This window comes from Oryza brachyantha, chromosome 2, assembly GCF_000231095.2.
Source record: "Oryza brachyantha chromosome 2, ObraRS2, whole genome shotgun sequence".
In the NCBI taxonomy this organism is placed as follows: Eukaryota; Viridiplantae; Streptophyta; class Magnoliopsida; order Poales; family Poaceae; genus Oryza; species Oryza brachyantha.
This window is the reverse complement of record NC_023164.2, coordinates 16,691,223-16,704,266: the sequence shown is the minus strand read 5'-3', so window position 1 is coordinate 16,704,266 and position 13,044 is coordinate 16,691,223. Positions and strand designations below refer to the sequence as shown.

The following is a 13,044-nucleotide window of genomic DNA, read 5'->3' as shown; positions in this document are numbered from 1 at the left end:
GGCAACTGGCGTGATTTGGAAGTCCTGAACTCATGATCTGCTGCCTTCGAACATTTGTTTTGGATAGCTGGCGTGCCATTTCGTAATCTACTTGGTATTACGTCTGGTATATCTTTAGCAAGAACTTCCTGATTGCTCTAACTAAAGGAAGAGGGTTCTCAACGTGCACAGCGTGACCGCTATCTGGAACAATAATCATCTCACATAGACCATCAGATTCACAATGACTGTACTTTCCTATCTCTGTGCACATTTTTTGTGATATCTCTTTAAACTTTAGGTCCTTTTCACCTGCAACAATGAGGAGCGGACTCCTCAAGTGCTTCAAATCTTCCCATAGGGACCTAAAACATTTGAAATTAACATGAGATCGAGTCACATATGATTTTCGTATCACACAAATGCAACCATAAAAAATGTTCACCGGCTCTATACATATCATTGGCCCACTGTATTTTTTTTACCTACTTATCAACGTCAAAATTACTGAGGAACTGGATGAAAAAATGATTTTATGGATATTATAAATGAAAAAAAATATATAATAGAGAACATGGGAAGACAGCCTTACTTTTGTCTCCCTATGCTTGAGTCAGCAAGAACCTTAGATAGAGTTTTGATATTATTGTGTTTCCTTCGTGTCCTCACTAGAGAATCAAATTTAGGATGTTCTCGTAGACTGGAAATTTGGTCATCCATCAACAGAAAATGTCCCAGAGAAAGAAAACAAAAAAAAACCATGTCAATACATTTTTGGCAAAACAAAGGTATATTTGTCACTGCATAACAATATTACCTGGCCCACATTTTCGCAGAGTACCATGTCTCAAGAAAACTCTCCAGTCCACAATATGACAAGAAGTGGGCTCTTGATTTATCAACAGCACTACGGTGTCTTTTACTTGCCTCATCTCGCAATCCAGGACTACCCGAAATTATAACAGCTCCACTTATCTGTATTGATGATTGACTGCCTTAGAATCACAAAAATAAAGAAATAAAAACAAAAGGTACAATGTTGAGAAATTCACCTTGTGATTTTGGTTTAGTGCCATGTGTAGTGCAATCCTTGCACCCATTGAGTAGCCAACAACCAGCACCTTTCCATCAGTTATATTTCTTAGCAACTTCAGTAACAAATCTGCAATTGATTGAACTGTAATAGAGATTTGATTGGAGTTTTCAACATCATGCTCTAGAATTTCAGACTCGCCATGGCCAGGAAGATCGACAGAAATAACCCGTGCACTGGGGGAGAGAGCTTTCATCATAGGAACCCAGTCTTCATTTGTACCAAGAAATCCATGAAGAAAAAGAACAACCTTTTCCTGCATTGGTTAAATCATGACAGTAGTTACTGTGGCAGCACCATCTTATTACATACAGAGAAACTAACAGTATCTTCAAGTATATCATGCAAGTAAAACTTAGATAATCCAATTCGTCTGTTTTTTTATTTGACGCTGACGTCAAACAAAAGAGAATGGAGTGAGAATATTTTATATATGGTCTTCAAGTGGACAATCACAATCAACGGAGTCAAACACAAGCAGAAATTGACTATTGCTGAAAGTGGGAACAAGGCACACAAAATGCGCCAAAGCACTCAGAATGTAAGAAAATTGTCAATTGAGTGAATGTTGTGAATAGAAAACAGATTACATCACAATTAGGAAGAAGGACACACTCAAGAGCATATATGTAATTATGAATGTAATTTCTTCAAGAAGTGAACAAGGATTTCTGCAGGCTTTTGTATTATTAATGCAGTCTACAGTACACCTCCTTACCAAAAACCTTGACCTTTAATTCCCAGTAAAGTAAGATACATGTTGACTAAAAGATTTTCATTATTTGAAACTATGATATGCTTAGCAATATATTCCAATTAATATGCAGCAATAGCTCATTCTGTTTTTCAATTTAATCCTCTAGTTTTCTCTCATGTTACAAAAATAAATGACAATCTCTAGCCATGGATCTCAAGTCAGACACCAAGCGCTAATTAAAACCCACATTTATAACAAGCTGGCAATAAACTGTTGGTTGCCAAAAGAAAAATAAAGAAAATCTTACATTTTTGCAATCACCAGCCTCTCGAAGCTTAACTTGATAAGAAAAATTATCCCCATCAACTTGCATGAAATATGACCGTAGTTTTTCTTCACTATAAGTTCTTTCTATCTTCTTGCTGTTTATTGTTAAATGTTGGAGATAGCCATGGGCATCTTCTGCTGAAGCTCTGATTCCATCACCAAGTGGTGGCACATGGATTTTTAACTTTTGTTCTGAAACATCTTCCCTCAACCATTGGTATGTTCCAAGTCCATGCACCACGGTTCCACAAGAACCTTTGTTCTTTATTCTAGATATTATGGCATTTTGTCTGTCAATATAATGTGCAAACTGTATATAGGTTGCCAAACCTACAGAACTCTCATAGGCACTACTGATGACAGCCATCTTATCATGCATGTGAGCCCATTTTGCTATATAAGCTGCAGTCTCAAAGCCACCAACAACACTGGGTTTTATAACCTGAATATCAATAGGAGAATAAGGTCAAATCTAGAAAAGGAAGAATCAGCTAGAAAACTAGCCCATAAAGGTTGAACTCACAAGAGCAACTATTCCTGGATGTGAAAATTGATGTAGCTTAGGGATTACATCCCCTGTAAGGTTGTCGATAGTCTCATCTAGTGCAACAGGCAAGCCAGTATTTTCACAGAACCTGATGATGTCATTTACAGAGTCCACTGGTTCCTGTGGGTTAAGAAAAAAAACCCAAAGATTCTCAAGGAAGAATTACATGAAAAACAGGCTCTTCCCCAACCAGTATAATGATATGCTACATGCAAAATTCATGATTTATCTATTTTAGGTTTTCCAATGCATGGCATATGAATAAAAGGTAGATTACCTCGATGTATTGCAAACATAAGTCTTTCACCCTGGATCCAAAATCAATTGCCTGCTCATATGTCCATATCCGATTTGCGTCAGCGCGGATATTGATCTTGTATCCTACAATTTCCCTAATCTTCTGAATAACAGCTGCATCTTCAGCAGGACTTTCACGACGCCCAACCTTTGGCAGATTTAGAAAGAACTTTCCTAATTATTACTCAATGTACAGATTCTTTTGAAAATTAATAAATTCAACTTCCTATAATTACTGAACTGGTAGAAGAATAACCTTCAGTTTAACTGTGGTGAAACCTTCAGCAATAAGTTTGACAACAGCAAGTGCTACCTCCATTGGAGTCCTGTTAGAGTCCACGAGCGCACAAATTTGTATGCTTGCAGTGCTGCTCTGATTACATTCGACAACATTGGATCCAGTGAAAATATCATATAATCTATCCATCCGTTGTGCTGCCAGCAAATTAAGAATGGCCATCTCTAGACCACACTTAACACTAGGGAATATCGAAGAAGGCTGTGAAGAAGAACGTGAGGACAATATCAGTCTCTCCTATGTTATTTACAGCTAATCTTCTAAAGTTAACTTACAGGAATCCCAATGTTTGTCCATATCCAATTGGAGAAGGATCCTCTCAACAAAGGAACAACATCTAGCTTAGCATCTTTCATTCTGTGAAAGAGAAACCTAAGCTGTTCTTCGACATCCAACAGATCCTCCTCATGAATTTCAATTGGTGCAACCTGTTATTGAGAAGAGTAAAAAACAATACCAAATAATACAGTAATGTAATACTTAAGAGAATAAAAGCTAAATAAATGCACTGTGCAACATGCTATATATTTTTAGACAAGACAAGGTCAGGACCTCTGCAAATCAATTAAGAGGAATGAAGAAATAACAAACCAGCCTCAACTAAGTTTGCAAATGCTAGAAGCCAATAAACATAACATAAAACTATATACCAACACCGAACCTCCAGCAGTATGCTGCATATAGATCAATATTCCTTCTGTGCAACAAGGATATATAAGAAACTTTTTTTTGTATTATCCATTTGAAGGATAACATCATTTTTCAAGTATACAACTGTGAGGTAAGGAAATTTTATACCAAATTAATTTGCAGACGGAGAAGTGTCCTGTCTACTACAAGTTTGACAAATTCTGGTTGGAGCACAGCATGAAAAGTAACCTTAAACCATTAGGATAACATATTCAGATAATATACATGGTCAATTGATTATGTTAACTGTTCACCCACTCTGCTGTTCAGACGTTTTTCTAGTATTAAAGCCAGAGTTTAGATCTGGACCCACTTCCATGCCTTCATGAGTAAATCTGTTATGAATACAAGTGCTATTCATAACATGGTATCAGAGCCAGAGGTTTCGAGTTCGAATCCTGGCTGGCGCGCAATTAGATAAAATAATTGCAGCCCACTCCAATATTTCACGCTTGAGACTTGAGGGGGTCTCGCGTGAGGGGGAGTGTTGGAGTGTATAAAGTGAATTGCCCGCCTTTCCCTATCAACTTAGGCTTTTAGGTGCAACTTAACAAAATCCACTAGGATCAAGGTCAAAAATTTGTAATGTAGGAGAAATGCTCTGGACCAGTGCATTTCCTACTTGAAAAACGTGAGTAGCCAACTAAGATGACATTTTAGAAGTACAACATAATTCAAGAATAGCAATTAAGAATATCTTTTATGTATTGCACCTTTTTAATATTTATTTTTAAAAATAACAGTCCCAAAACTTTTTAATATTTATTTTTAAAAATAACCGTCCCAAAACTTATTTTAAAACTTCACCGTTTAACCACGTCACTCCCATTGGCATGGCAAGACAAAACTGCCATGCCAGTCAACACTAACATAACACTGTTACTTTGCCATGACAGACGGGATATCATGGTCAAATGGTGCAGATTTTGGAACAATTTGTTTTTAAAAATAACTATTAAAAAGTTGCAAAAAATTAAGAAAAAGGGCAACTAAGGTCCACAATGAATTAGAGAAATCAGGTAGATTACAATAGTGATAAAGTCAAACCTCACCAAACCCCACAATGTTTTCACCTACGCACAACTTCAGTATGAAACCTTCGTGAGAGAAGCTGCTTTCTGATCTCCCAGATGTACGTGGTGCAGCAAGTTGGATCCTGCATAGAAGATAAATCCTAAAATAAGAGAGTTTCCAAGTTCCAACTAGTGTTATGCACTTCTTAATTTGTCATTGTATACTTTGAAATTTCGCAAAAAAATTATGTTAAAATAAGTTCACAAAAAAATCTACAAAAATTAATAATTGTACTGTACCAAAAGGAAAATGAATAACCGGTCAACTTTTGCAGAAAAATGATAACTTTCTTGTCTTTTGTATATGCTACAAAATACATTTGATCATATTTTTGCACAATTTGCCTGCACATATTGTAGCATGCCCCCTACATGCTTTTTTTCCATGAATTTTGTACAGCTGCAAAATCCTGTGCAGAAGACAGGTGCGAATTGATTGGTTAAGGATATACCTGTATAACATGTATTCTGCTGCATGTATTCGGCCAACAGACAAGCCATCTAACTCATCCTTACAATATGGAGCTCCCAGAAGATAATCCAGATGTATGGTTGCAGTATGGTCTGTGAACATGCTTATAGTTCTGCAGAATGAGAATGAACATATAAAGGTGATGTAGACCAAAATTATCAAAAGAACAAGTTAGGATATAAAACCTATGAAAGTTGGCATTATCAACAATGCGATTCTCCACTTCGACAACACAATCAACATGCCCCGCATGGGACTGCACCAAGGCATCACGAAATTCAGTTTTTGTCTGAACTACAAAATGTTTTATCCTGAAATACAAACCGTCAGAGATGCAAAATTTCCATCAGCAAGTTGTTTGTTGTATCCACAGCTGACTCCATAACCAATAATGTAACAGGCACAAGTCTGAGCAGAAAGCATATAAAAATTCCCAGAATCAGCAACAGTGATGTTATGTTAGCACCAGGCAGACATGTTATTAAAGATGTATTTTTAAAAGCAAGATCAAGGTCTGCAAGCACCAGTGTACAAAAATTTCTTTTACCTGTGTGCAGCACAGAGTTTGGAAATCGATATGTCATGCAAGGTGTAGAAAAATTTCTCCAAAATTTGTGGTGAAGCTGTTTTTGCAATTGGTAGAAGGCTGAAGATTGCGCCACCATGGTTGTTAATGACAATTACTGTCATGGGTTTCCTATGCACCCTTCAGGAATGTGAAATGCACTATCAGAAATAAACATTCATTTAAGTAGATGGTTATACAGTAGCTTTCTCAGCAGAGTATCTGTAGTCCTTTTTAATTTCTTTGACTTTTAATGCTAAAACAAATGCTTGGATCAAATGAAAAATAAATTAAGGAAATGACAATGAGTCAGTGACTCACAGAAAAACTAACAGTTGAGGATGGCATAGAATAGGTTCAAACTGCAAACCTTTGGTTCAGAAGTGACAATCCGTTGGTATCATGAAGAAAAGATATGTCACCAATCACACATAATACCTGAAAATAGTGCAGCCAAAGTCAAGGTTCTGAAGCCAAACATATATTAGTACTCAAGAATTGGTACAACATAAATGCATTGGCAACTAACAAAATTTGCAGTTAAGTTTATGTCCATTTCTAGGAAATACAAAATAAAATATTATAAGATACTCAGAATAGTTTGAGAACTGCAGGTGGCTATGATAAAAATGAAGAATATTCTCTTTGGAGCATAGTGTTTTTCATTTCTTCTTCATCCCCAAGTTTGTGCGGCAAACGCATTTATGCACTCCATGTCTAGGATAACATATTTCCTCACATGTGGCACCCATGAAATCAAGATGCTTGTACAATATGAGCTACGTAGTAAATAACTGACTTACATGCTTGTTTGATCCAATGGCAAATCCAATTGCTGTACTAAGCAAACCATCAATACCACTTGCTCCCCTGTTCCCAGCCACTGGTGAACCAAGAAAGCCCGGAAAATGGTGCATCATAGCATTATTTGGACTTTTACTGTGGTCAGTCCAACCCTCGCCAAACATATCTAAGTCTCGGATGGCCATGCTATTCCCAACAAACATAGCAGCATCACCATAAAGTGCTTCTCCAATTACATGTGCAACATACGGTTCTGTAAGGGAGCATTCTGAATGCACCTGAAACATTATCTCCTCTGAAACCTGGGATAAACAGCAATTATCAGGATAAAAAAGGCAGACAATGGCAACAAAAGATGTTTGTTAGTTATTTCCAGGGTAATGGAGCTTCCATGATACCTCTGTTCAAGGCATGCTTACATGATTGAATTTCTTATGTAGTTATTTTTAGAAAGAAACATATTAATAGCAATAAAGTTTTCAACTTTCAATGCCAATACTATTTCAAATTTTTAATAAGTGATGACCTTTTTACCCATTGTTATAACCTGGGTGTAGGGTGTATAATATCAAACATGATTGGAACAATTAACTAAAGTTCAAGGGTTGCTGACATAAAAGACAAATTTTTATCCTACCCATGATATCAGAATATTTTGTTGCGCATTTTCTAAAGCTACACGCTTATGGGCCATACCGCTGAATTCAGAACCATCAAAATATCCGACCATCTCCTTGTCTTTCTTTGGAAATTACACTGGAACAAACTAGTAGCAAATTCAACTACAGTAGCCTGGATTCTGTGTGTGACAACATGTGAAGGATCATGGCGACATGGGTGTGCATCTATCAAGATGTAAGAAGATGGGGAGCAGGACTCAAGATATGTTCCCACTCGTTTGCTAGTGATCCGGCTTCCAATCTGTCGAGCCAAAAATACCAACATAACAAAAATATCACATGATGAAAAGGAATTGCAATGATAAGGTAAATAATAAAAAGAAGAATCGGCGAGGTAAACCTGGATAATAACATCTGGACTTATCCAGTTTTTAACAGATTCAGACAGTAGAATTTGATCTATGTGGTCTGTGAACAAAATGCTCTTATCTAGTCCTAGAAATGAATTCTGTACTTTCCGCATGCGCAGTCCAGACAGAACATCAGCAGCAACTGGCCAGGAAAGGTGTCTAGCTAGTAAAGCTACAGCCCAAATATCATCTTCTGAATGAATAGCACCAACTAATAAAAGCCCCTGATTTGCATTCTTTATAACCTCCAGAACCTCCATTACTGAACAAGAAAAATTACCTAAGGCAGAGACCGTTTTCATTCTTACGTATCTAGTATATGGTCCTCCATTTATAAACCATTTGTCCAACCCTTTCAAGCAGTCAGTATTCCAATCTTCATGTCTGTAGTCTAGTGGTTCTCTAAAAGCACAGTTTATATGCACTGGGCCTTGAGGTGCTTGCATTGAATAGTAGGCTGCTGAATCAACTGTTGTAAGAACCATTCTTGCGTAAATCTGATCATCTGGTGGAGGGAGACTAAAAAAATGGCGTACAAAACCACCAAAATGATTGACCTGAAAATATTTTAAAAAAAATAGACAAGTTCTTCACAAGAATGATTGACCCGTACCAAATGAGTTTGCATATGCTATAGAAACTGTATGCATTAAAAGGAAAGACATAAAAATGATGTGCATAAACTGGAATGGTAAGCCAGCTAATTCCAAGTTCACCGTATGGGTCTTACTTGTGTGAGGAACTGTATGGCTTTGACTTGTGTTCTGTGTTTGACTTTGCTTGACTGGGATAAATATGTTTTGTGAGGAATATAAATGGATTGTACAGGTACAACATAAATCTTGATGGTGCTGAGATATAAAATCAATATGATAGCATATCTTCATGTGCATGACAATATTTACTATACTATTCTAAAAGAAGGTAATGGTGGATGGCAAATTCATGGTGGTGGCAGTGAATCTGTCATCCACCAACTATATTATTGTCTTACCAACTACTTCTTTATGTATATAAAATATTTTAGATAGTCCTATATATTGGTTCTATTTTCATCTCCAAAATACAAGTTCTAAACAATACTAACATGCGTATAATTCATATTTCTCCGTAGCAAAGCAAGGTATTTAGCCAGTAAGTTACAAGCAATTTAAGGCCATTAAAAGGTAGCCAAAAGTTCTGAATTAGTGCCAATTGGAAGTTCTTTTCAGAATAGGAGTTATTGTCGAGAACTTTTAGTTTTTGATTCAGTTATCAGTACCTGATTGATGGCTTGGTTGGCTCCCACATCATGCAGCTCAGGAGGACGGTCAGCTGTAAGTAGAATAAGTGGTACGTAATCTTGACTTGCCTCCACCACCTACATATGGAACTCGATTAAACATCAAAGACTATTTTTCAACAGGTGATACATTAATTACTGCATAGGTTGCCTCTAGTAGCACATACTGATCATATTTTATGCCTTCATAAGGGTATACAGAAGAAATTCTAGCAACAAAATTCATTGAATTGTGATTTCAGAAAATGGTGGGTATTTGTGTAAAGGCTGGCAGTAAGGAAATAAATAATACTACCTCTGTCCCAAAAGGACATCATTTTTTGAGGATTCTGGTCAAATTTGAAGAGTCTTTTTGGCACAGAGGTAGTATTAAGAAATAGAAACGTCCAAGTTCCAACTCACCGAAGGAAGGAGATTTGATACCGCAGTTCCTGATGATGTAATTACTATTGCGGGCTTCTGGGAACCTCTCCCATAGCCAAGAGCATGAAATCCAAGTGAACGCTCATCATAACATGATATGCAGGTTGTCAAAGGATGGCCTGAAGCAGAAAGTGCAAGTGGGGATGATCTCGACCCTGGAGCTATACAGAAGTACTAAAGCAAACCAAGTCAGATGCACGGTAGAAATGCTAGAGCTATGTACTCAGTTAAGCTTACCGTAAGACCAAGCCTGACAAATTCTTCAACTATAAAGGATGCCCATGCCAAATTAATGTTAGATCTGCTCTTGATGAAAGATTCAGTTTTGTTACTTCTGAAACATAAATCCTACAAAAAGAACATTAAATAAGTGCCAGTTCAATTACAGAGAGCATATTACAATATTACGTACTATCTCTTTTCAATCTTACTCATCAATTCTTTCATATTTTAGTTAAGCTATACAACTATATGCATCATTCTTTTTTTAACTGGAACAGAAGGTTTGTATTTTAACAAAACAATTTGGTGATTATGAATGGAAAAAAATACGGGTGGAGAATATTACCATGTTTGCACAAAACAAGAACTGCGTCGAAAACCGAACAAATGACTGATCAGAAGTTGGACAGATCTCCTACAAACAAGAGAATAAGTGCCAGATCTGATCAGGATATAATTTCGAATTTATCGAAACTAGCCCTAACAGGGTACATGAACTAGAAATCATAGGAAAATCATGGCTGTTCCCATCATTGTGGCAAGGTCCAAGTGTACGCATGAGCTTCTTGACTTTACCATTTTGGTCTGTGAATTTCTGGAGTTGGTCAAAAGCATTTCAAATAACCAGGTGGGCAAACTTGTTAGTAACCAGGATAATTCTATGGATTCATCGGTTTTTTAATGGAAGGCATATTCTGAAAGTATGTCCAATGTGCAGGACAGCAGGGATAAAGAAATAGACTAAATCTCGAGTTACTATTATAATTGTGATATGTGTGAATGTGCCTTCCAGCAAAGTACGGGCAAAATATCCATGAACCACAAAGAAATAAACATGATATTCCATGCAAAGTACTGAAATAGCTTAAAGAAGCTTACCAAGGTTAAGAGGATACCTTTTCCATGCCAGCTTTGCCATCTATAACAGCAAGAAATTCAGCATCCAAGTATACCTGGAATGGTGAATTCAACAAAATCACGCTTTGATGTCAGATGATAATAGGGATATCAGATTACAGTTGAGATATATAAACAGCTATGCAGAGTGTTTTGCGCAAACTAGAACTGTGTTCCATAATTCACAATTTGGTTCAAGATGAATAGCCAAAACTTTGTTTGGTATACAATATGAACAATCAATTTCTCTCATTAGCCATAGCTAATTTTTAGGAAGCCAGCATGTTCTATCCCTCTGTTAAAAGACAGACGTTTCATTTATCTAAAGTTTTTTTTAAAAAAAAAAGAGGGTCATACTCCCAAAAAGATCAGTGGAAACAGTGGCCGTTAGAGATTGGAGGAGCAATTGTTGAAAACTTAAAACAATAAGTAGAGCACATTGTAGAACTCTGCTCCTACAATCCTCAGTGTTTCAGCCTCAAAACCTTGTGAACTAACTAAGAAACAGAATTAAGAACATTGGAATAGTGAAAATATGAACGTTGGTGTGAAGACCTGATACAACTGAAGCTTCATCACAGATGGATTTTGTGAAGTGGAGAATATATGGCACAAGGGTAGATACATGAAATCAACAAAGTGATTAAGACTTATAGAAATACGTACCAACTGAGCATTCCTGATCTCTAACATATGTGATTCTCCAATGTATCTTGATACCATGTTTTCATAACACATGGTAGCTGAAGAATCATAGCTACTCCATATCTTACAAGGGCAAAATACAAAAAAAACAATAATTATTATTATTTTAAAAGAACATGGAAATGCTATATCATTTTGAAAGAAAGTTAAGCAACCTTAAAGATTCTTTATTAATCTAGTTAGTTTCACATACCTGACTGAAACAAGATTCAAATGAACAAACAGAATCCTCAAATGTATGAGACAAAGAGTCATCCCAAACAATAGTTGACGACAACATAGAATAGCCATCAAACTCACTCAGCTCAACCTGTAAATTCAATTTGGCTGATCATCACGATGCTACAAGATCAAATCTCTACATTATGCCTGCATAAGATAACCAAGAAAGGATTATGTAAATGCTTATTGCCTCTTATGTGACTTGTATGCAGGAATGCAGAAAAAATCCTTAACCAAGTTGATCTCCGCTTTTAAGTTTTAACCCTTCGCATTTTTATTAATTTGCATGCAATAGTGCTGAAACAAAAGCAAGGTGAGGTGGAAGGACGAGATATTAACAAAATTAACATTGGGATTGTTTGGTGGCTTTAATACTAGATCAAACATTCTAATTACTACTCTCATAGTGTTGTGAGACCCCAGTCATTGAGTTAGGCTTCGTAAGCTGAATGCTTGGTAACTTATCAGTTAAAATTGGTCATAAACCATCGTGGTCCTTTTGTAAATTGTTTGTGTAGATGTTTTAATACACTATAAAACTGTTACCTGGGGAATAAAGAAGTAAAATGAACCCATTCTCTCCTCTATAGACAATAGCTCCCTGTCATACTTCACACCAATTGATCCATAAGCTCTAATAAAGCATGAATTAAACGAAAGATATCTGCAGGGACAAATACGTCCTAAGTTAGTTAAAAAAAAACATGCACCAGATGTACACTATGGAAAGCAATGGAGAGGAGGCACCTTGATATCAAACCAAAACCATTATCTACTCTAGAGGACCCGTGAAAGCAAATAGCAGAGCCAGCGCCAGCGATTTCAAGTTGAATTGATGAATAGGTAGGTGGCTTCCTCGACAAGTAAAATTGAGGAAACAATGTTGATCTCTTAAACTGCGTGCACAGCCATTTGAGCGCCTTCGTACTGGGTGGAACAAGCACCTGCACCGTTGCGTGGTGAATTAATCATCATTGTTTCAGTGTTGCTTAGACTACGGGATAAACAAATCCAAATCCATGGCAATGCAAAAACAATGAGATAGACGCGAGCTCGATCACGCCTATTGCGTCAAGGAGTTGAGCAGTGATTCAAGTGCTGAACTAAAATTCGTAGAGGGAACATGTCGCCTCGCCGCCGGGCAGGAAATGCAGCGGCTGCTCTTAACGAAGCCAGCTGCAAATTCGCGAAACGCGATAAATTGCGAACTAGCGGACCGCATCATTCCAGCAGCCTCGCGGTAGCGGGGCGGCTCACCTCGAACCGGATGACGCCGCTTGATGCGGCGGCGGGCGGGCTGGCCTTCACCTCCTCCCCCGCCCGCCGCAGCGCGGCGATGCCGTCCCCGAGGGTGAGCACCGGCGGCAGCCTCCGGATGAACGACACGTCGACGGGTAGGTCGCGGTCCCCAACCTCGTCCA

The 13,044-nt window shown here is 37.5% G+C and overlaps 1 protein-coding gene across 1 annotated transcript; it reads right to left on the bottom strand.

The window, feature by feature from the left end:
* LOC102708030 (protein PHYLLO, chloroplastic) lies at window positions 1-12,561 on the bottom strand. Its single transcript, XM_006647363.2, has 26 exons — window positions 12,371-12,561; window positions 12,170-12,287; window positions 11,595-11,711; window positions 11,363-11,464; window positions 10,696-10,752; window positions 10,146-10,214; window positions 9,815-9,925; window positions 9,557-9,751; window positions 9,134-9,232; window positions 7,863-8,429; window positions 7,539-7,763; window positions 6,842-7,144; window positions 6,409-6,476; window positions 6,021-6,179; window positions 5,659-5,784; window positions 5,454-5,585; window positions 4,976-5,084; window positions 3,514-3,666; window positions 3,197-3,439; window positions 2,921-3,088; window positions 2,620-2,763; window positions 2,077-2,538; window positions 1,032-1,328; window positions 797-954; window positions 572-679; window positions 1-344 (listed from the first exon to the last, which is right to left on the bottom strand). The coding sequence occupies exons 2-26, from the start codon at window positions 12,197-12,199 to the stop codon at window positions 98-100; spliced, it is 4,449 nt and encodes a 1,482-aa protein (XP_006647426.2). The 5' UTR covers window positions 12,200-12,287; window positions 12,371-12,561; the 3' UTR covers window positions 1-97.
* Between the last annotated feature and the right edge of the window lie 483 nt (window positions 12,562-13,044).